This window comes from Heloderma suspectum, chromosome 6 (genome assembly GCF_057233095.1).
Source record: "Heloderma suspectum isolate Gila_16-S chromosome 6, 16-S_ref, whole genome shotgun sequence".
Taxonomy (NCBI): domain Eukaryota; kingdom Metazoa; phylum Chordata; class Lepidosauria; order Squamata; family Helodermatidae; genus Heloderma; species Heloderma suspectum.
Window position 1 is genome coordinate 51,051,431 of NC_139463.1, and position 15,442 is coordinate 51,066,872.

The following is a 15,442-nucleotide window of genomic DNA, read 5'->3' on the forward strand; positions in this document are numbered from 1 at the left end:
GGGCCCCAGAGCATGTTCTGACCCAGATCGCAGCAGAGCAGGACTTAAAGCCACAAGAGAGAAGGGCCAAGAATGCGGGGGTGGTGATAGCGCAAACAGGGAGCACATGAAGACAACCGACTACTTACCTGCTGCCTAAGCTGGTGCATCCGATGTCCTGCGAGGAGTCCTGCCGCACGTGCTCCACAGTTGATTCATGGGGCATCTGATGGAGATGGGATTGGCACAACACTGTCAGTGGGAGCACAAGGCAGGCACAGCTGCCCACAGACAACACAAGCCTCCCTGCAGAGGTGGACAGAAGCCCCTGGCAGAGGGCCGCACAGGAACAGGCCTGCAGAGGAATAGGCCTCTCACTCTTTCCTGACCTAGAGAACTGAGGACGCCCCAGGAGGGGCTGTAGCTCAGTGGCAGAGCCCCTGTCTGCATGCAGAAGGTCCCGGGTTCAATCCCCGCCATCTCCCTTTGGACCAGGAGATCTTGCCTGAAACCCTGGAGAGCCATGGCTGTTAGTCAGTGTCGACAGTACTGAGCTGGAAGGACTAATTGTCTGACTCCGTGTAAGACAGCTTCCTATATTCTTAAACTTGACCCACCTGCCCTCCCTCAGTTTGGCAGCACCCTTATCTCCACCCTCCCCAGCCTTCATGCACGTACCAGGGTAGGTGGTGCCCGGAAAAGGTAGCTGAAAGGATAATACAGGAAGTTAACGAAGGAGGCGGCGTAGAGATCTGCGTAGCGCATCAGCTGACTGGCAAAGAGTGTCTGGCGGGAGCCACAGCGGAAGAGGCTGCCCATCTTCCCGTAGCACATGTCCATTTCATGGGTAACTTTCTGCAAGAGAAAGACCCAGAGCTCAGTCAGCCTGCAAGGGGATTTCCCCTGAGGGTCAAGCCTAGGCATGGAGGGTGGCTCTTGGGCCTGTGACCTTGGCCGCAGAGCAGAAAGGATCAGCCTTCTTCTGCTGTCGCACAAAATGAGCCTGATGGGAGCCACAGCCTCATTTCCAGGAACCAGCTGCCTCCTGCCAGTGGGAACTGCACGCATGCAGAGTTTTGCAAATCGCTCATGAGACATTTTTATGCAGTCCAGGTGGAGAAGGCAAGCTTCACTGAAGTTAATGGATCCTCCTCACAAGAAAATGCACACAGGGTTTTGTCTTTATGATGAAAGGAGGTATTAAGAAAAAGGCTCACAGATAAAGCTGCCTTTATCCATGCTGCAGATAATTAGAAATAATACTGCCATTATAATGCCTTATACAAATGTATAGTGTAACCACATGTGGAATACTGTGTACAGTTCTGGTCATCACACCTCAGAAAGTCTATTGTAGAGCTGGGAAAAGTGCAGAAATGAACAACACAAATTATCAAGGGGCTGGAGCAACTCGCCTACAAGGAACAGTTACAGCAATTCGGGCTTTTTAGTTTAGAAAAAGGGTAAGGAGGGACAGGATAGAGGCATATAAAATTATGCATGGGGTAGAGAATGGATGAAGATATTTTTCTCCCCCTCACATAACACCAGAACTCAGGGTTAAACAGTGGAAGAGCCAGGACAGACAAAAGAAGTGCTTCACACAGCACATGGTTAAAACAGAATTTGTTACCGCTGGGGTGATGGCCACCAGCCGAGGCAGGCTTTTAACAGATTAGAGACATTCATGGAAGATAAAAGCCAACTTTCCCCAACCTGGTACCTTCCAGATGTTTTGGACTACAGCTCCCAGCAATCCTGGCCATGCTGGCTGGGGGTGATGGGAACTGAAGTATAAAACATCTAGAGGGCACCGTATTGAGGAAAGCTGATAAAGGTTATCAATGACCAATAGCCATGATAGCTATATACTACCTCCTGGAGAGAAGCATTGCTCGCATGCCCTCATGTTGTCCTCTTGTGAAACAGGTTGCTCAACTGGATCACAGAATGGCTCTTAACACCCATCAAACTTGGGATATTCATCAAGCATATGGTGCAAATAACCAGCTTACCACATGATACCCCCTCCCAGCCCCACTTAAATTTCCACAGCCCTTAACCTCCAGATGGCGGGAGAGATAAAAAGGGGGTATGAATTCAGGGAAGGTTTGGATCCTGTCAGCATCTGATGCCCTTCCCTGTGCCCCTCGCCCCCTATTAAGAGATGTCTGTGGAGTGGCAGTGCAGGAACAGGCCTTTTCTGTGGTAGCCCAAATATGGAACACTTTCCCCAAGAAGTTTGCCTGGTGCCAATGTTATCTTCTTTCTGGCACCAGACAAATCCGATTGTTTAATTAAAACAAAGCATACTATCGCAACATAAGAGAGACATGCACCCAGTACAGTGGAATAAGGAGAGAATTAAAAGAGGAGAGAGGGAAAGTGTTGAAGAGGGAAAAGCTGAGTCAGAGAGGGAAACGAGCTGCTGGAAAGAGAAAGAAGTTTAACTGTGTGAAAACTATAAAAGGTGTAGGAATATCAATAAACTGAAGGCAAATTGGCATCTGAAACAGCAAAACACATTCCAGGTAAGAATGGGATGATGGTAACACGTTAAAACATAGGGGGACAGAAGTAAAGAGGAAGTGGCTGAGGAGGAGGTAGTTATGATGTTTAAATTGCCAGCAATAGTGAATAACTTGAGATGTTTAGATCTTAAGGTGAAGGACATATTGGACAAGGGCACAATCCTATAGGTTGTGCCCTGGGTACTCATAAGTAGGGCTGTGCACGGACCCCCCACTTCACTTCAGATGCTGCTTTGGAGCTTCTTAAGCAGCCCTGCTTTGCTTCAGATCAATTCAGACCCCATCCGCATTGCTTCGGATCCAAAGCGAGATTCGGATATCCAAATCATTCTGATATGTGTTTTCCCGCTGACTTGCATTGGAAAATAGAAACGGCCATACCTTTTCATGATAAATATATGAAATGTGGAGATCTGGCAACTCCCATGGAGGGGATTCCAGCTGCCAAATTTCAGACAGTTTGGCCCAGTAGTTTTTGTGCTGTGCACAGGTAAAACGTGCTGTTCTCAGAAACTCAAAATCACATCATAAATCTGTTCGGTGTTTAAGCAGTGATTTGAAGGTCATTATCCCTAATCTCTGCTGTTGGTTTATTTGAAGTGCAAATAACCCCTCTCCCCTAGTACTACTAAATTTGGTAATCTGGGGCCACATAAAGTTGGCATCCAGGCTGTAGACTGCCAGTTTGCCATCTTGGACTTAAGAGATGATTGAATCATGCCACTGCCCTGTGGTAAAAATTTGCTGGATTTCTAAAGTCTGGTCAACTTAATGTGCCTAGCTCCATCTTTTCTAGATCCATATCCTTCTTGCTCTCTCTGAAGTATTCTGTTTGATTGACGCGGCAGGGATGTTGCAGAAATCTGCAATGGATCCAAGACCCCAAAGATGCCTCACGTTGGGCTGGCTTGCTTTGCCACACAGTGGAGTATTATTTAAATAAGAGATCTGGTGCTTTGCCCACTGTATTTTGAAATGTGGACGTGTGTAATGCTTTCCTTGACCACAACACATGCACACATACACTGACAGACACACAAGAGGAAAAGAAAAGGAAATACAGAACTACCTGCAAGCAAAGAAAATGATTTATATTTTATTTTTTTAAGGAAATGATATAGAGTTCAAAAATGGGAAGGGAAGGAATACAGGAGCTGAGAAGGGTGGGGGCAAAGCCAAGAACAAGGAAAGGAAAGTACTTTTTAAATAATTTTTTTATGTTTTTCAAAAGGATCTAGCTGGAAAACTACAAAGAAAGAGTGGGAAAGAGTCCAACACACACATGCACCACAGATCTAGCCAAATCTGTCCAGTAACTCCGCTAGACCTTTCTCCCAATGAACAAATGGAAGCTTTTTTCTCCAATATATCCAGTACTCCTCACCGCTAGCACCACTATCACTGACTGGAGACTCCGGGGTTACATTCAGCCCTAATTTTGCAACTAGCATTACCATTTGCCAAAGCTCCCTCCCTCCTCCTCCTCCTCCTCCTCCTCCTCCTCCTCCTCCTCCACCTCTCCTTGATCTTTCTCAAGTTGATACATTTTGGAGACAGTCTGTCTGGGTTTCAGAAGGCATCAGGATAGCTCTGAATCTCCAAGGTGGACTGAGGTGCTTTGTTGGTGACTCGCTTTGCTTCGGAACACCTCGGTGCTGGTCTGATTTGCTTCGGATCACACCAAGGCGCCCCCAAACACCCTTATTCACTTCAAGATTTGGATTCGGCACCGAAGCGATGCACAGCCCTACTGGTAAGCCCCCGAATTCAGAGGCTTACGAGTATCCTATTCAGAGAGGGAGGCACCTTGCACCTCCAGTGCTGCATTTTAGCTAGATGGGTGATTTTGCCTGTCTAAAGGAGGCTTTGGAGAGGGGGAGGAAAGGAGGCTGGGGCGGTGATAGGAAAAGGTGTAAACAGCCACCCCGGCCCCCTCCCCTCCCCACCCCCAGGAATGTCTCCTTTCCCTGTCTCTGTGCTCTGTTTACAAAGCGGAGAGAGGCAGGCGGTGCAGTTCTCTCCACATCAGCTATGGGGGGGGGGTGGTATGGTTTCCTGGCTCCAAGATTGGAGCCCTGTCTTCGAGCGTGGAGCCAGGAAAACAAAAAATCCTATGTCCCCCAGATGCTGTGTAGGGGACATAGGATTGCTCCCAAAGAGGGTTAAGAATGGTACTATTGAAAAAGTAATGAAATGTTGGTTACAGTAAGTAAGTAATATAAGTTCATTAGTTAGTGAGGTGATGGGAGGGATGCATCAGTAATGTAGGAAGAAGGAACAACTAAAAGGAAAAGGAAAGGGAGAAAAAGAATAAAAAGAGAGAAGGTAAAAGAAGTGGGTGGATGAAGAAGAAGGTGATTAAAAATATACTTTTAAGCAAATTCAAACTATGTATATGATTATTTGAATTTGCACGTGCCTCTTGTGTGTTAGACGTAGCCTTCGAAAGAAGGTTAGAGGTGAGCTATCTATGGAGGAAGTGTATAGGTATATAAGAGTAAATGGGAGACATTAACACCTTTTAGTGATCTAAAAGATTTCTATCCGTGGCAGAGGACCGACAGTAAGATATTCCAGGATTTAATATCGGTGAAAGAGAATAGCAAGAATATTGACAAGATGAAATGGAAGACTGTGCTTGGGCCTTTAATTGTTATGCCATTGTTACATGGCATAACAATTAAAGCCCTTAAGAAACACAACACTGAAGGAACGCTAACTTGAACGCTGGCCAAGTTATTTAATCTACAGTTAATAACAGGAGCCATTCCAGATAGGGTGAAAGACGGTTGATTAACGTGGATCCCCAAAATGATGGAAGTGGAACAGCTAGAATCTATCGTAAATTGGGGACCATTAACAATCAGATCAGTAATGTCACGATTGTTTTTTATGATCTTAACAGCAAGAATTGGGAAGGTTTGTTTTACAAAGGAGAGGAACTGTTGCAGCTGGTTCTGAAAACTTGTGGCTAATACAACAGCCAATTAAGCAAACCAAAAGGTGTAAGGAAGAACTAGGGGTTGTGTTGATTGATACAGCCAAGGCCTTTGATTCCATCTCACATGACCATATTGTCTGGATCCTAAAAAAATGCACAATGGATGAACACATGATCCAGTTGATCATGGACCCTTATCGGAACGTAGGAACAACTATTGGGGTAGGTGAGAAGGATACTCCAAGGACAGAACTTCATACAGGGGTGAAATAGGGAGATCCATTATCCCCTTGTTATTCAGTGTGGCTCTAGACCTCTAATAGCTAAATTAGATGCAACAGGTGGAGGTGTGAAGGATGCTGGCTGGAAACTGTGTGCTGTTGCTTTCGGATATGATCTAGTGATAGTCATTCACAGTCGTTATAACACGAAGTCCAACATACAAATGGTTCAGTGCTTTTGTCAGCATTCTAGTCTGAAAATACAACCAAGGGAGTGTTGCAGATTTGCTGCTAAACCAACTAAACAGTAGGGTGCCAGGCCCAGCATAGAGAATTAACCGCGAGATGCAAATGATCCAGCCCAGGGAAGCTGGAAAATGTCTGGGTGCTAGACTGGATGCATGAGTGGAGATGTGCCAATGGGGTGCTGAAGCTAGTATGAAGAGTTCGCTTGAGGGGCTGGGAAAGGTGGTCCTGACACCTGCCCAGCCGCTGGAGGGGCTGAAGGCCTATACGCTCCCACAGCTGCTCCATCTACGTGACCATACTGGAATATCAATGACTTGTTTGGAAAAGATTGCTAATGAAATTAGAGTGGCACTTAAATAATTGTTACACCTGCCTGCCGATGCACGTTCAACCTCATGTATGCAAGAGTCAGGGTGGTGCATTGGACATACCAAGAGTAGAAAAAGCTACACCAAGAAGTCAAGCAAAAAGATGTTACCACATGAAAACGACCAGAAGCTTTGGTTTGGAGGAAGAATTTGAGAGGATTTGGAATGTAACAGGAGGGCAGAAGGAGAAGGAGGGGGAGGGGGTACAGCCACAAAAGGGGAAGAAATATCCACGCCCCATCTAAAAGGAAGTCCTTGTATGTCCTCAACGGACTCGAAAACATACATCCAATTGTTATGAAACTTTTAGGATTTGTTCTATCTCTATCTGGGATGGTTTTAGGCACAGTGAAAATGTCGTCTGCCATCGTGAAACTAAATGGCTGGCAATCAACATTTTTAAAGATTTACTGCTTCAGTGCCATTTGATAGATTTCAACCGAACCTGGCATGATGATTCAGCACCGCAGCGTGCATATTCTCACCATGCAAAATTGTGCCGACCATCTTGAAACAAAATGGTGGCCAACTGAAATTTTTAAAGATGGCCCCTGCCAGAGTTCAAGGAATCCAAACTATCCTATGACCGCCCCACCCCCGACTCTGTCTAGGGGGCATAAGATCGATCTTTCTATTATTTTTAACACCCATCTTAATAACTATAGATATTGTATGAACTTGTTATATCGATTATGGATCTTTTGTACTTAATATATTATGATTTTTTAAAATATTTCATTATAGATTTTTGTATTTCTTTTGTGTTGGTTATTTCGAGCCTTCTTTGGCAGTGGGCAGTGACACAAAGCTCATCAATGGGAAATGAATGAATTGTACCCTAAATGTACTTAAACAACCTGACAAATAACATTTCTCATTCAAACCACTAGGGGTAACTGTCTGCAAAGTAAAAGTCCAATATCCTTCCTGCTGAGCAAGTAAAATATGAAGGTCCTGTCCTTTTTGAGCTGATATATAAACTTGTTTGATTCCCAAGAACTTTAAATTCCCGAGTGTATGATTATATTCCAAAAAATGTAAAGCTTCAAGTTTTCTAGTTTTAATCTTACTCTTTATATTCATTAATCTGTACTTTTCAAGTTCTAATTGTTTTCCCTACATATACGTATGAACAAGGACATAACCTTACATAAATTACATTTGAAGACTGCAATGCAGTCACATCCCAAACTAAATGCCATCTTTAGGATGACTGCATTGTTTTAGCTACAAAGACGGTGTGCAAGAGTAGCTACCACACTGGAAATGGCCACTAGTAATGGGAGCGGGGCGTCTCATCCCCTCATAAGCTACATCAGAGTGAACTATTTGTCCTTCACATTAAGATGAACTGCACTATCCTAAAATCACTAAGTCCTGGCACCCTAGAATGTCTCGTATTGTTTTATTATCTTAAGGAGAAATCCTATGCCCACTAGACAGCAGGTAGACAGCCATAGGATATCATGTTATCTGGGAACTGACCTTCCCCCACTTCCACGCTGCCTCCGAGGCAGCGCGGAACAGCCCTGTCCTCCGTGCTCACAAGAGGAGAAGGGGCATGTCTGGGGGTGTTCCGGGGCAGGAAGAGCGGAAATGCCTGTACGACACATCCAATGTGCCGTACAGACAGCTGCAGTCGGCTGTCTAGCCAAAAATGCAGGGCAGGAGAAGTGCGGAGGGAACGATCCCCTCCGTGCTTCTCCTGCCCTGCTATGGATAGGCGGTCGCCTCCGAGTTTGGAGGCGGCTGCCTATCTGGATAGGATTGCGCCCTTAATTTGTTGTACACCACCTCAGTGGGTTTCAGAAAAGTGGTATAGAAATACCTTAAATATATAAATATCTGAATGAGCACAGATAAATTTGAATCTTAAAAATTGTCCATATCTCTTAAATGTACAGGATTTCTAGTACAATGTAATCTAGTATTCTTATCTGCCATTTTACTATAGTTTTGTACATAAATTTGTCCAACTACTATATCATATGTTGTGCATACGGATTTTTCTCTTCATTCAAAATTACAGTTTCTAAATAGGACACATATACATTTTCTATACTAGGGGCAACGGGACCCCTCCCCCCATGGCAACTCCCTTAATTTGATAATAAAATTGACCATCAAATCTAAAAAAAAATGCAAGTATTGTATCTAGAATGTCTAACAAAAATAAGTAGAAGGATCAAAACTAGATCTCAAGTCCAAAAAATACTGTATCATTTGTTATGCTCCTTCTTGATGAACAGAAGGAATTGACATCCGTAGTACTGAGAGATTAATCTTCCTGTTCTACAGCTTTTATCAAGATATTGTGCTAAGGGTTACAAAAGAAACCCAGATCCTGATATAATAGGTCTTCCTGGAGAAGGAAATCCTTCTTTATGAATTTTTTGTAATATATAAAATATTGGAACCCTTGTGATTTATATAGCAGCACAATTTGTATTAAGTACAAACTGGACCAAGAGCATCTTTCTGTGGCTGCTCACAAAATGCCTTCTGCTTGTCCAGAAGGGAGGGAAGGAAGGAGAACAGGTTGTAGCTAAAACATAGCCAGCTGCCTGTTTCTGATTGGCTGGGGACATTTTCCCTGCCACCCATTACCCCAATGAATTTTTCAGCCCCCTGTAGTTGGGGGAGGGAGCAGGGTGTGCCCATACATGGCACCCAAGCAGTGCGGGAGGACCCAGCACCCTGCCTGGTGTGCTAGAGGAGTGGCCAGAATGGAGGAGGAGAAAGGCACATGCACAGAGCTCTGCTCCATTTCACATGCACAACTCCACCCAGAAAGGCAACACAGCATTTGGAGCATTCACTCTCTCATCAGAGCACAGCGTCAGGACAGGAAAAATAAAAATGAACTTTATAAAAAAAGAGGTCAGTTTGAATGTCTGCCTGGGAGTTTGATGCTGTGCCCCCTCGCACTAACTGACAGCCTGCCAGTGCCCAGGTGACAAGGGAGAGGTGTGGCTGCCAACCAATGTGTGTATATTACTTACAGAGAACCCCCTGTTGTCTGTGTGGAACAGAGCTTTATTGGCCTTGTGTGTCTGTCTTGTGTCCAGTGTTATTTTCTCTGCTATTAAGTTTTAAACTGCTAGATTAGGAGCTTTTTTACACGAGGCTGTTAATCCGCTGTTTCTACATTCAATTTCATCGCAGAATTGGGATCCGAGCACTACAGGAGTAGTGTTTCCTTTCCTGCTTTTCTGCTACATAACCTCTAGGTGGTACTGCAGTATAGCAGAATAGAGCAAATACACAAGAGGAAATCGCACTCTCTTTCACTTTCACAATTAAATGACACATTTTCCCTGCTCTAAAAAAAACCTCACTGAAAATGCTGGTTAGACACAAAAGTGAAACTGGAGGGTCATGACATTGTAAAGAACCCATAAACAATCATGAGTAGGGTATCATGAAAGTCCTAAGTCACTTTCTCTGCACTATTTTATTTAATGTTGCATGGACTGATTATGTATTTATCTACCGATACGGTTATTTATAATTGTTCCTCTTATATGGTTTGAATTGTTACATTTATTGCTGTTCATCTGATATGTGGTGAGCTTCTTTGGACCCAACTGTATGAGACAGCAGCATACAAAATATCAGAGGAGGAGATGGGGGATCCTGTTAGAGAAAGAGTTCTGCCCTTTGCCTTGTCTGTTTCTTTAGAATATGGAATACTGCAATACTGGTACTGTTAATTTGTTAAATTATCCTTGAATATAACAACATAATTTTATCCCGTAATGGCCTGTGTGTCCTATTTTAGAATGATGATTTTTAATAAGGTTCAACCTTATGCTCTATTATCTTTAACCTGAAAGCACTGAATGGCTGCCTCTCTCTCTCTCTCTCTCTCTGTATTGTATATAGTTATGTGCTTCATAGGTCTTTTTTCTTATAATAAAAAGTTATGAAGTGAAAATGATTGTCTAGCCAAGCTTATCTGAGAAATATGGATGCAGTTTGGGTCTTCTAGTATAAAGATGCAACCCTATGCAAATATGCTTCATCTCAATGGGACTTACCAGCTCCACCTGTGCCGCATGTCTTAAGAGTAGCACCTGAATGGCTCCTAAGCTTCCACCTGTGTGATCAGGCTGATCCAGCAGGGCACCCCAGCAAAGGATAGGGGGGCGGGGGGCTCGGAGTCTTTGCTCAGGCCGCCAGAAGTCTGGTGCTCCCATCCTGCATTGCAGGGCCTAACTCCAGTTTCCCGGGGGGGAGAGAGGGGCATCTGCCAGGTTCTGCCTGGCACACCTTCCACCCAGTAGATTGCTGGGGTAGAGAAAGTCCGTCTTTTCGCTGTGGGAGTGCTCAGGAGGCACCTGGAGGCTCTTTCTGCTCCCTCCACTCTCACCGCCAGCAGCCATTCCAGCAGGCTGTACAGAGGGAGGCAGGAGCAGGGCCACCCCACCAGCCCTGCTGGAAGATGGCTTCCCTTCCCCCTGTTCCTTGTGCGTCCTGCCCAGTCTTCTTTAACTGCGTAAATCCGCAGAGGCAGAAACGGCCTAGTTTTATGGATTGCATGTGAGCTTCTCCAAGAGGCTTTTTGGCTGAGGAGCAGGATAAAAACACTTCAAATAAATAAAAAGAAGTAATACACAGACTCCGATAGCCTACAGGCCACACTCACGAAAGCAAACCCCTCTCCCAGAGCATCTCTACACCAGCCTAAAATCTTGCTTTTAAAAGGGGCTTTCAGCTTCCGTTTTAAAGGCAGGATCAAGAGGGACTCCCTTGACACGCGCTCCCTTTCCCCCGGCCTCCCCCCTCCCCCCAGTCTTCTGTGTTTCATTATATAGCCACTAGATGGCGCTGCAGACTCACGCCTCTCATCACGGGGCTTCCTCTCAAGCTGTGTAATTTGATAGCTCATCTTCTCCAATCTTTTAAAAAATGGAATAAGGGTCATTTCCTGCAGGAGGCGCCCTGGAGGTTAATGGCGTCACCTAAAAGACCCGCAAACTTCCGAGAGTGACCCATCTCCATAGCAGCATAAAAGCTCCATGTGAAAAAGCCCTTAGTCTGGTTGTGTCTGTCCCTTGCCACATACAGGTGGCTGGATGCACTATGATGCATTTGCCTCTTATGGAGTAACCCAGTGGAAGACACACCTGTATATCCTTATCTGGAAAAGGTGCTATATGGGCCAGGCAAGAGTATCCTTTTCAGCAGGCAGTGATGCCTACTAGGACTGTACTACTATGCTACACAGGGGCAAGTCTGAATTCTGGCACTGCAAATCAGCTCTGGCTTCAAGAAGTCCCCCAGCTGGAGAAGAGAACCCAGAGAAAAGAGTGGTGGGCTCCACAAGGATGTGGCAAGGGGCTGATTCTGAGAGGGGCTGAGACCTGGATCCGCTTCTTGATGGCGCTGATGTCTGGGCGCTCAGTGCTTCCACTGTCCAGGTGTCTGGAAAAATCAAGGAAATCTGTGCTAAGAGTCCCTCCTTGCTCAACCAACACAGAAAGTCCTCTCTGCGCAGGCAGCACTGCCCAGCCAAATACCACTCCGCCAATGTGCTGACACTTTCACACCCAGCCAGGTGACAGCAGGAAGCCACCTTCCCAGATGGTGGTGCTTCCTGCCCACACCAGCCAGGGAATGCAATAAACCTCGGCTCACCCTTCAGCTGGGGCACACATCCCGAGCCTTGCCAGCTGAGAAGTAAAATGTGGGAGGAAGAACACAGCAAGGGAGCTGTAGGCACAGCCTACATCTCTGAGGTGAGAAGGCCCAGGAGGAGGACAAGCGTGAAGAGAGGAAGCTGCCTGATGCTGGAGCAGACCGCGAGTCCCTCTCGCCCAGTATTGCCAGCACCGCTTCTAGAGGAAGAGCAATCTGGCCTGCCCGGCCTGCAGGTGCCTGGGATGGAACCTGGGATCCTTTGCGTGTGCTCAGGTACTGAGCTACAGGCCCTCTCAAAGCAGCCTGCCCTCGCCCAGATCTCTCCAGATGTTTTGGACTTCAATGTCTGATCATTGACCATGCTGGCTGGGGCTGATGGGAAACATTGTCCACAACAGCTGGAGGGACCCAGGCTAAGGAAAGCTGTCTTAAAGATTGGAGAGGGGGGAGCAAGGGTTGAGTTCATTTCCTGACAGGCTGAAAGTATGAATAAGAGAAATAAAAAGTTGCTCTCAAGATGAACGAACAGCTCTTCAGCCTTTCAACAGTTCAGAATTATTACTTGTCCTTCAGTGGAGTGGTTGACTTGCTTAAGTCATAACTGTTAAGGGGAGAGTTCAAAGCAACCATCTCTGGCTCTCATCGTTAGAAAACCAAATCCTAAAATCAGGGAGAGCTGATCAGAGCGAGCCTCCCTGTCACCCCTGGACTGGACAGCTGCATGCAGCCTGGCTCCCAAAGGGCCAATGGCACTTTAACTCCAGACTTAGAATCTGGGTCATTTAGTGCAAATGTTTCTCTCCCCCCTCCCCCCCCCCCAGGCAAAGTGCTAATGGACAGAAGATCTCACTTACTGGTACAGCTCAGCCAGGAATACATCCAGACTCCGCAGCTCCTCAAAGAGTTCTGTGAGGAGAAGAGAGAAGGCTGTCCTTAAGGGTGGCTCCTGATTTATCTGACTGCGGGAATGGGATGCAAACATCTCAGCCATCTCGGTGCCCTGGGACTCGGAAGCTCTTTTGACTCGTGATGTGAGCTCCCTGAAGGGCCATGGGACCCCAGAGGGGGCTTTTGCACACAGCCCTTTGACCTCTGGTGCTAGTAAAGAGATCTGGACACAGCCGGGCAATGGGTGGGCGAGGGCATTTCCCTGGCTGGGGGGTGGGGGGCTGGTGGTGCTTCTCCAAGTCATTGCAAAGAGGCCCTAATGGGAGGCTGCCGTAAGGCCTGGTGCCACCCCATCCAGCCACCAAAGCCCTTCTGGCCCTCACCACTTTTCTCTGTCCACACTTGCAGCTCCTTGGCCAGTTCTGGCACCACCAGAAAGGTGCGCCACCCCTGCCTCTTCTTGGATTTGAGGATGTCCCCGAATATGTGATCTCCGATGTAGAGGATGTCCTTGCCCTTGACTCCCAAAAGGTCACACACCATGTCCGAGGAGCCTAGAACCAGAGGGAACAGGGTCCAGGCCCGCTGCATCCACGCCAGGTGGGCCTTGTTTCCCCTCCCCGCACCAGCCCCCTGGTGGCACCATGGAGGGGGCAAGGGCTTTTACAAGCTGCCCAAGGGGAAGAGGCCGGCGGCTTGTGCCATGTGGCCAACAGCGGCTCTGGCAGGCCCTGGGGGGACACAGGGAAGTTACCTCCGGAGTAGACAGCACAGTGCTGAAGGGGTCCCGTGTAGGTGCCAATCCGCAGTTTCCCTGTGTCCTGAACACAACAACAGGCTGTTACACTGTGCAGCACAATAGCCCTAGAAGCGGAATGGGACTCCAAGTTCGGCCCTCCCTCCCTCCCAACAATCCCTGATAGAGCATCGGGGGGGGGGGGGGCAGAGCAAGCTTTCTGCATGGACCAAGGTCTCAGGGAGGTCTGGAAAGCCCTTCAGGATAAGTCAAAAACAACAGGAAAATCCCCTTGCTTCCCCAAGGTGGCTGCTCTAGTCCATCCCATCTATTAATGAGACATTCCCTTCCAGCGTATGGATAGGAACTGGGCCTGGTAGACTGTTTATTTTCTTTTATTTATTACATTTATATCCTGCCCTTCCGCAATAAGCAACGGTGGCTAACAAGGTAAACACACAATTCCATAATAAAAGATCAACATATGGGGAAAAAAACCATCAGCAAAAATAACTACACAACAAAACAAGAGCAGATAAGCAGTGTAAGAAAACTACAAAGTCCTTCATCAGTAGCTCCTGGGTAAACCTGGCAGACGTGGTCAGTAACTGCTTCAAGAATGATAAGCAGAGTACAGGACTAAATGGACAGTTCCCATAATGGAGAGAAGTAAGGAATGGCTTCCCCCAAAGATCTGTACGGGGACTGCAATGGCTTTAAACTTGTTTATACAGGAACTGGAGTCGGGGTGAGCAGTGATGAGGCTAAGGGTCCAGATGACACCACATTATTCAGCATATTGAAAATGCAAGCAGACCGTGCAGAGCAAATGGGCAACAAAACAACAAATGCAGTTCAGTGCAAGTAAGTATAAATTCATGCAGATCGGGGCAAAAAATGCTAACTGCACGTATACACTGATGGGCTCTGGGCTGGCAGTGACTGATCAGGAACGTGATGGACAGTGCAATGAAAATGTCAACCCAGTGTGTAGCTATTGAGCAGTTCTACACCAGCCTAAAATCCAGCATTTAAAATGGGGCTTTTTCCGTTTTAAATGCAGGATCACGACGGACTCCCTTGACAAGTGCTTCCCCCTCCCCTTCCCTCTCCCCCTTATCTGAGTCTTCCATATGTTTCATTACATAGCCACCAGATGGCGCTGTGATCCAGCTCCTCTTATTGCAAGTTTTCCTCTTTTCAGGGAGGGAACTCAAGCGGAACTCAAGCACTATAATTTGATAGCTCATTATCTCATTATCTTTTAAAAAAATGGAATAAAGGTCATTTAGTGCAGGAGATGCCCTGGAGGTTCATGACATTATCTAAAGGATCTGCAAACTTCTGTGAGTAACCAATCTCAATAGCAGGATAAAAGCTCTGTGTGAAGAAACCTGCTGAAAAAGGGCAAACGCCACACTAAGGATAGTTAGGTAAGAGACTGCAAATGAAATCGCCAATGCCTTAATACAAATCTATGAACATAAGAACATACGAACATAAGAAGAGCCATGCTGGATCAGACCAGGGGTACATGTAGTCCAGGAAGGATCTTCATGTCAACGGAATGAGAAGTGCATTGGACTATTACCCGGATTTTCATGGAATCAGCTTTGGTCCGTCAGGGACACATGAAGCAAGGTAAGTCAAGCGTACTGTACCTTTAAGATCTGGTTTTCAGGGATCACATAGCACTTGAAACGAACATACTTCCTGGTAGGGTGGGGGGAGTAGAACTGAACATCATCAAACTGGCAGGAGCTGCTCAACCAATGAGAGAGGCTTGTTTCCCCGGCCCTGTCCAGGCTCCCCCCTGCTACTACATTATTATGAAGGGAGAGTAACTAATTTTTCCCATGTGTGCAGATTTCCCTGAAGAAGCCAAA

At 46.4% G+C, this 15,442-nt stretch overlaps 1 protein-coding gene across 5 annotated transcripts in view; it reads right to left on the reverse strand.

The window, feature by feature from the left end:
* The window catches only part of NT5DC4 (5'-nucleotidase domain containing 4), a 66,151-nt gene that overhangs the window by 13,068 nt on the left and 37,641 nt on the right, over positions 1-15,442 (reverse strand). For 4 of the 5 annotated variants that reach the window (XR_014783778.1, XR_014783777.1, XM_084804256.1 and 1 more), the window contains 6 exons: positions 13,575-13,641; positions 13,204-13,374; positions 12,787-12,838; positions 11,656-11,716; positions 658-834; positions 129-205 (listed from right to left, as the gene is read on the reverse strand). Coding sequence is in view for 3 of the 5 variants with exons in the window: in XM_084804256.1 (XP_084660382.1) it covers positions 129-205; positions 658-834; positions 11,656-11,716; positions 12,787-12,838; positions 13,204-13,374; positions 13,575-13,641 (605 nt within the window). In the remaining 2 variants the exon portion in view is untranslated. The remainder of the gene's footprint in view (positions 1-128; positions 206-657; positions 835-11,655; positions 11,717-12,786; positions 12,839-13,203; positions 13,375-13,574; positions 13,642-15,442) is intronic. The other variant, XM_084804257.1, reaches the window with a different exon arrangement.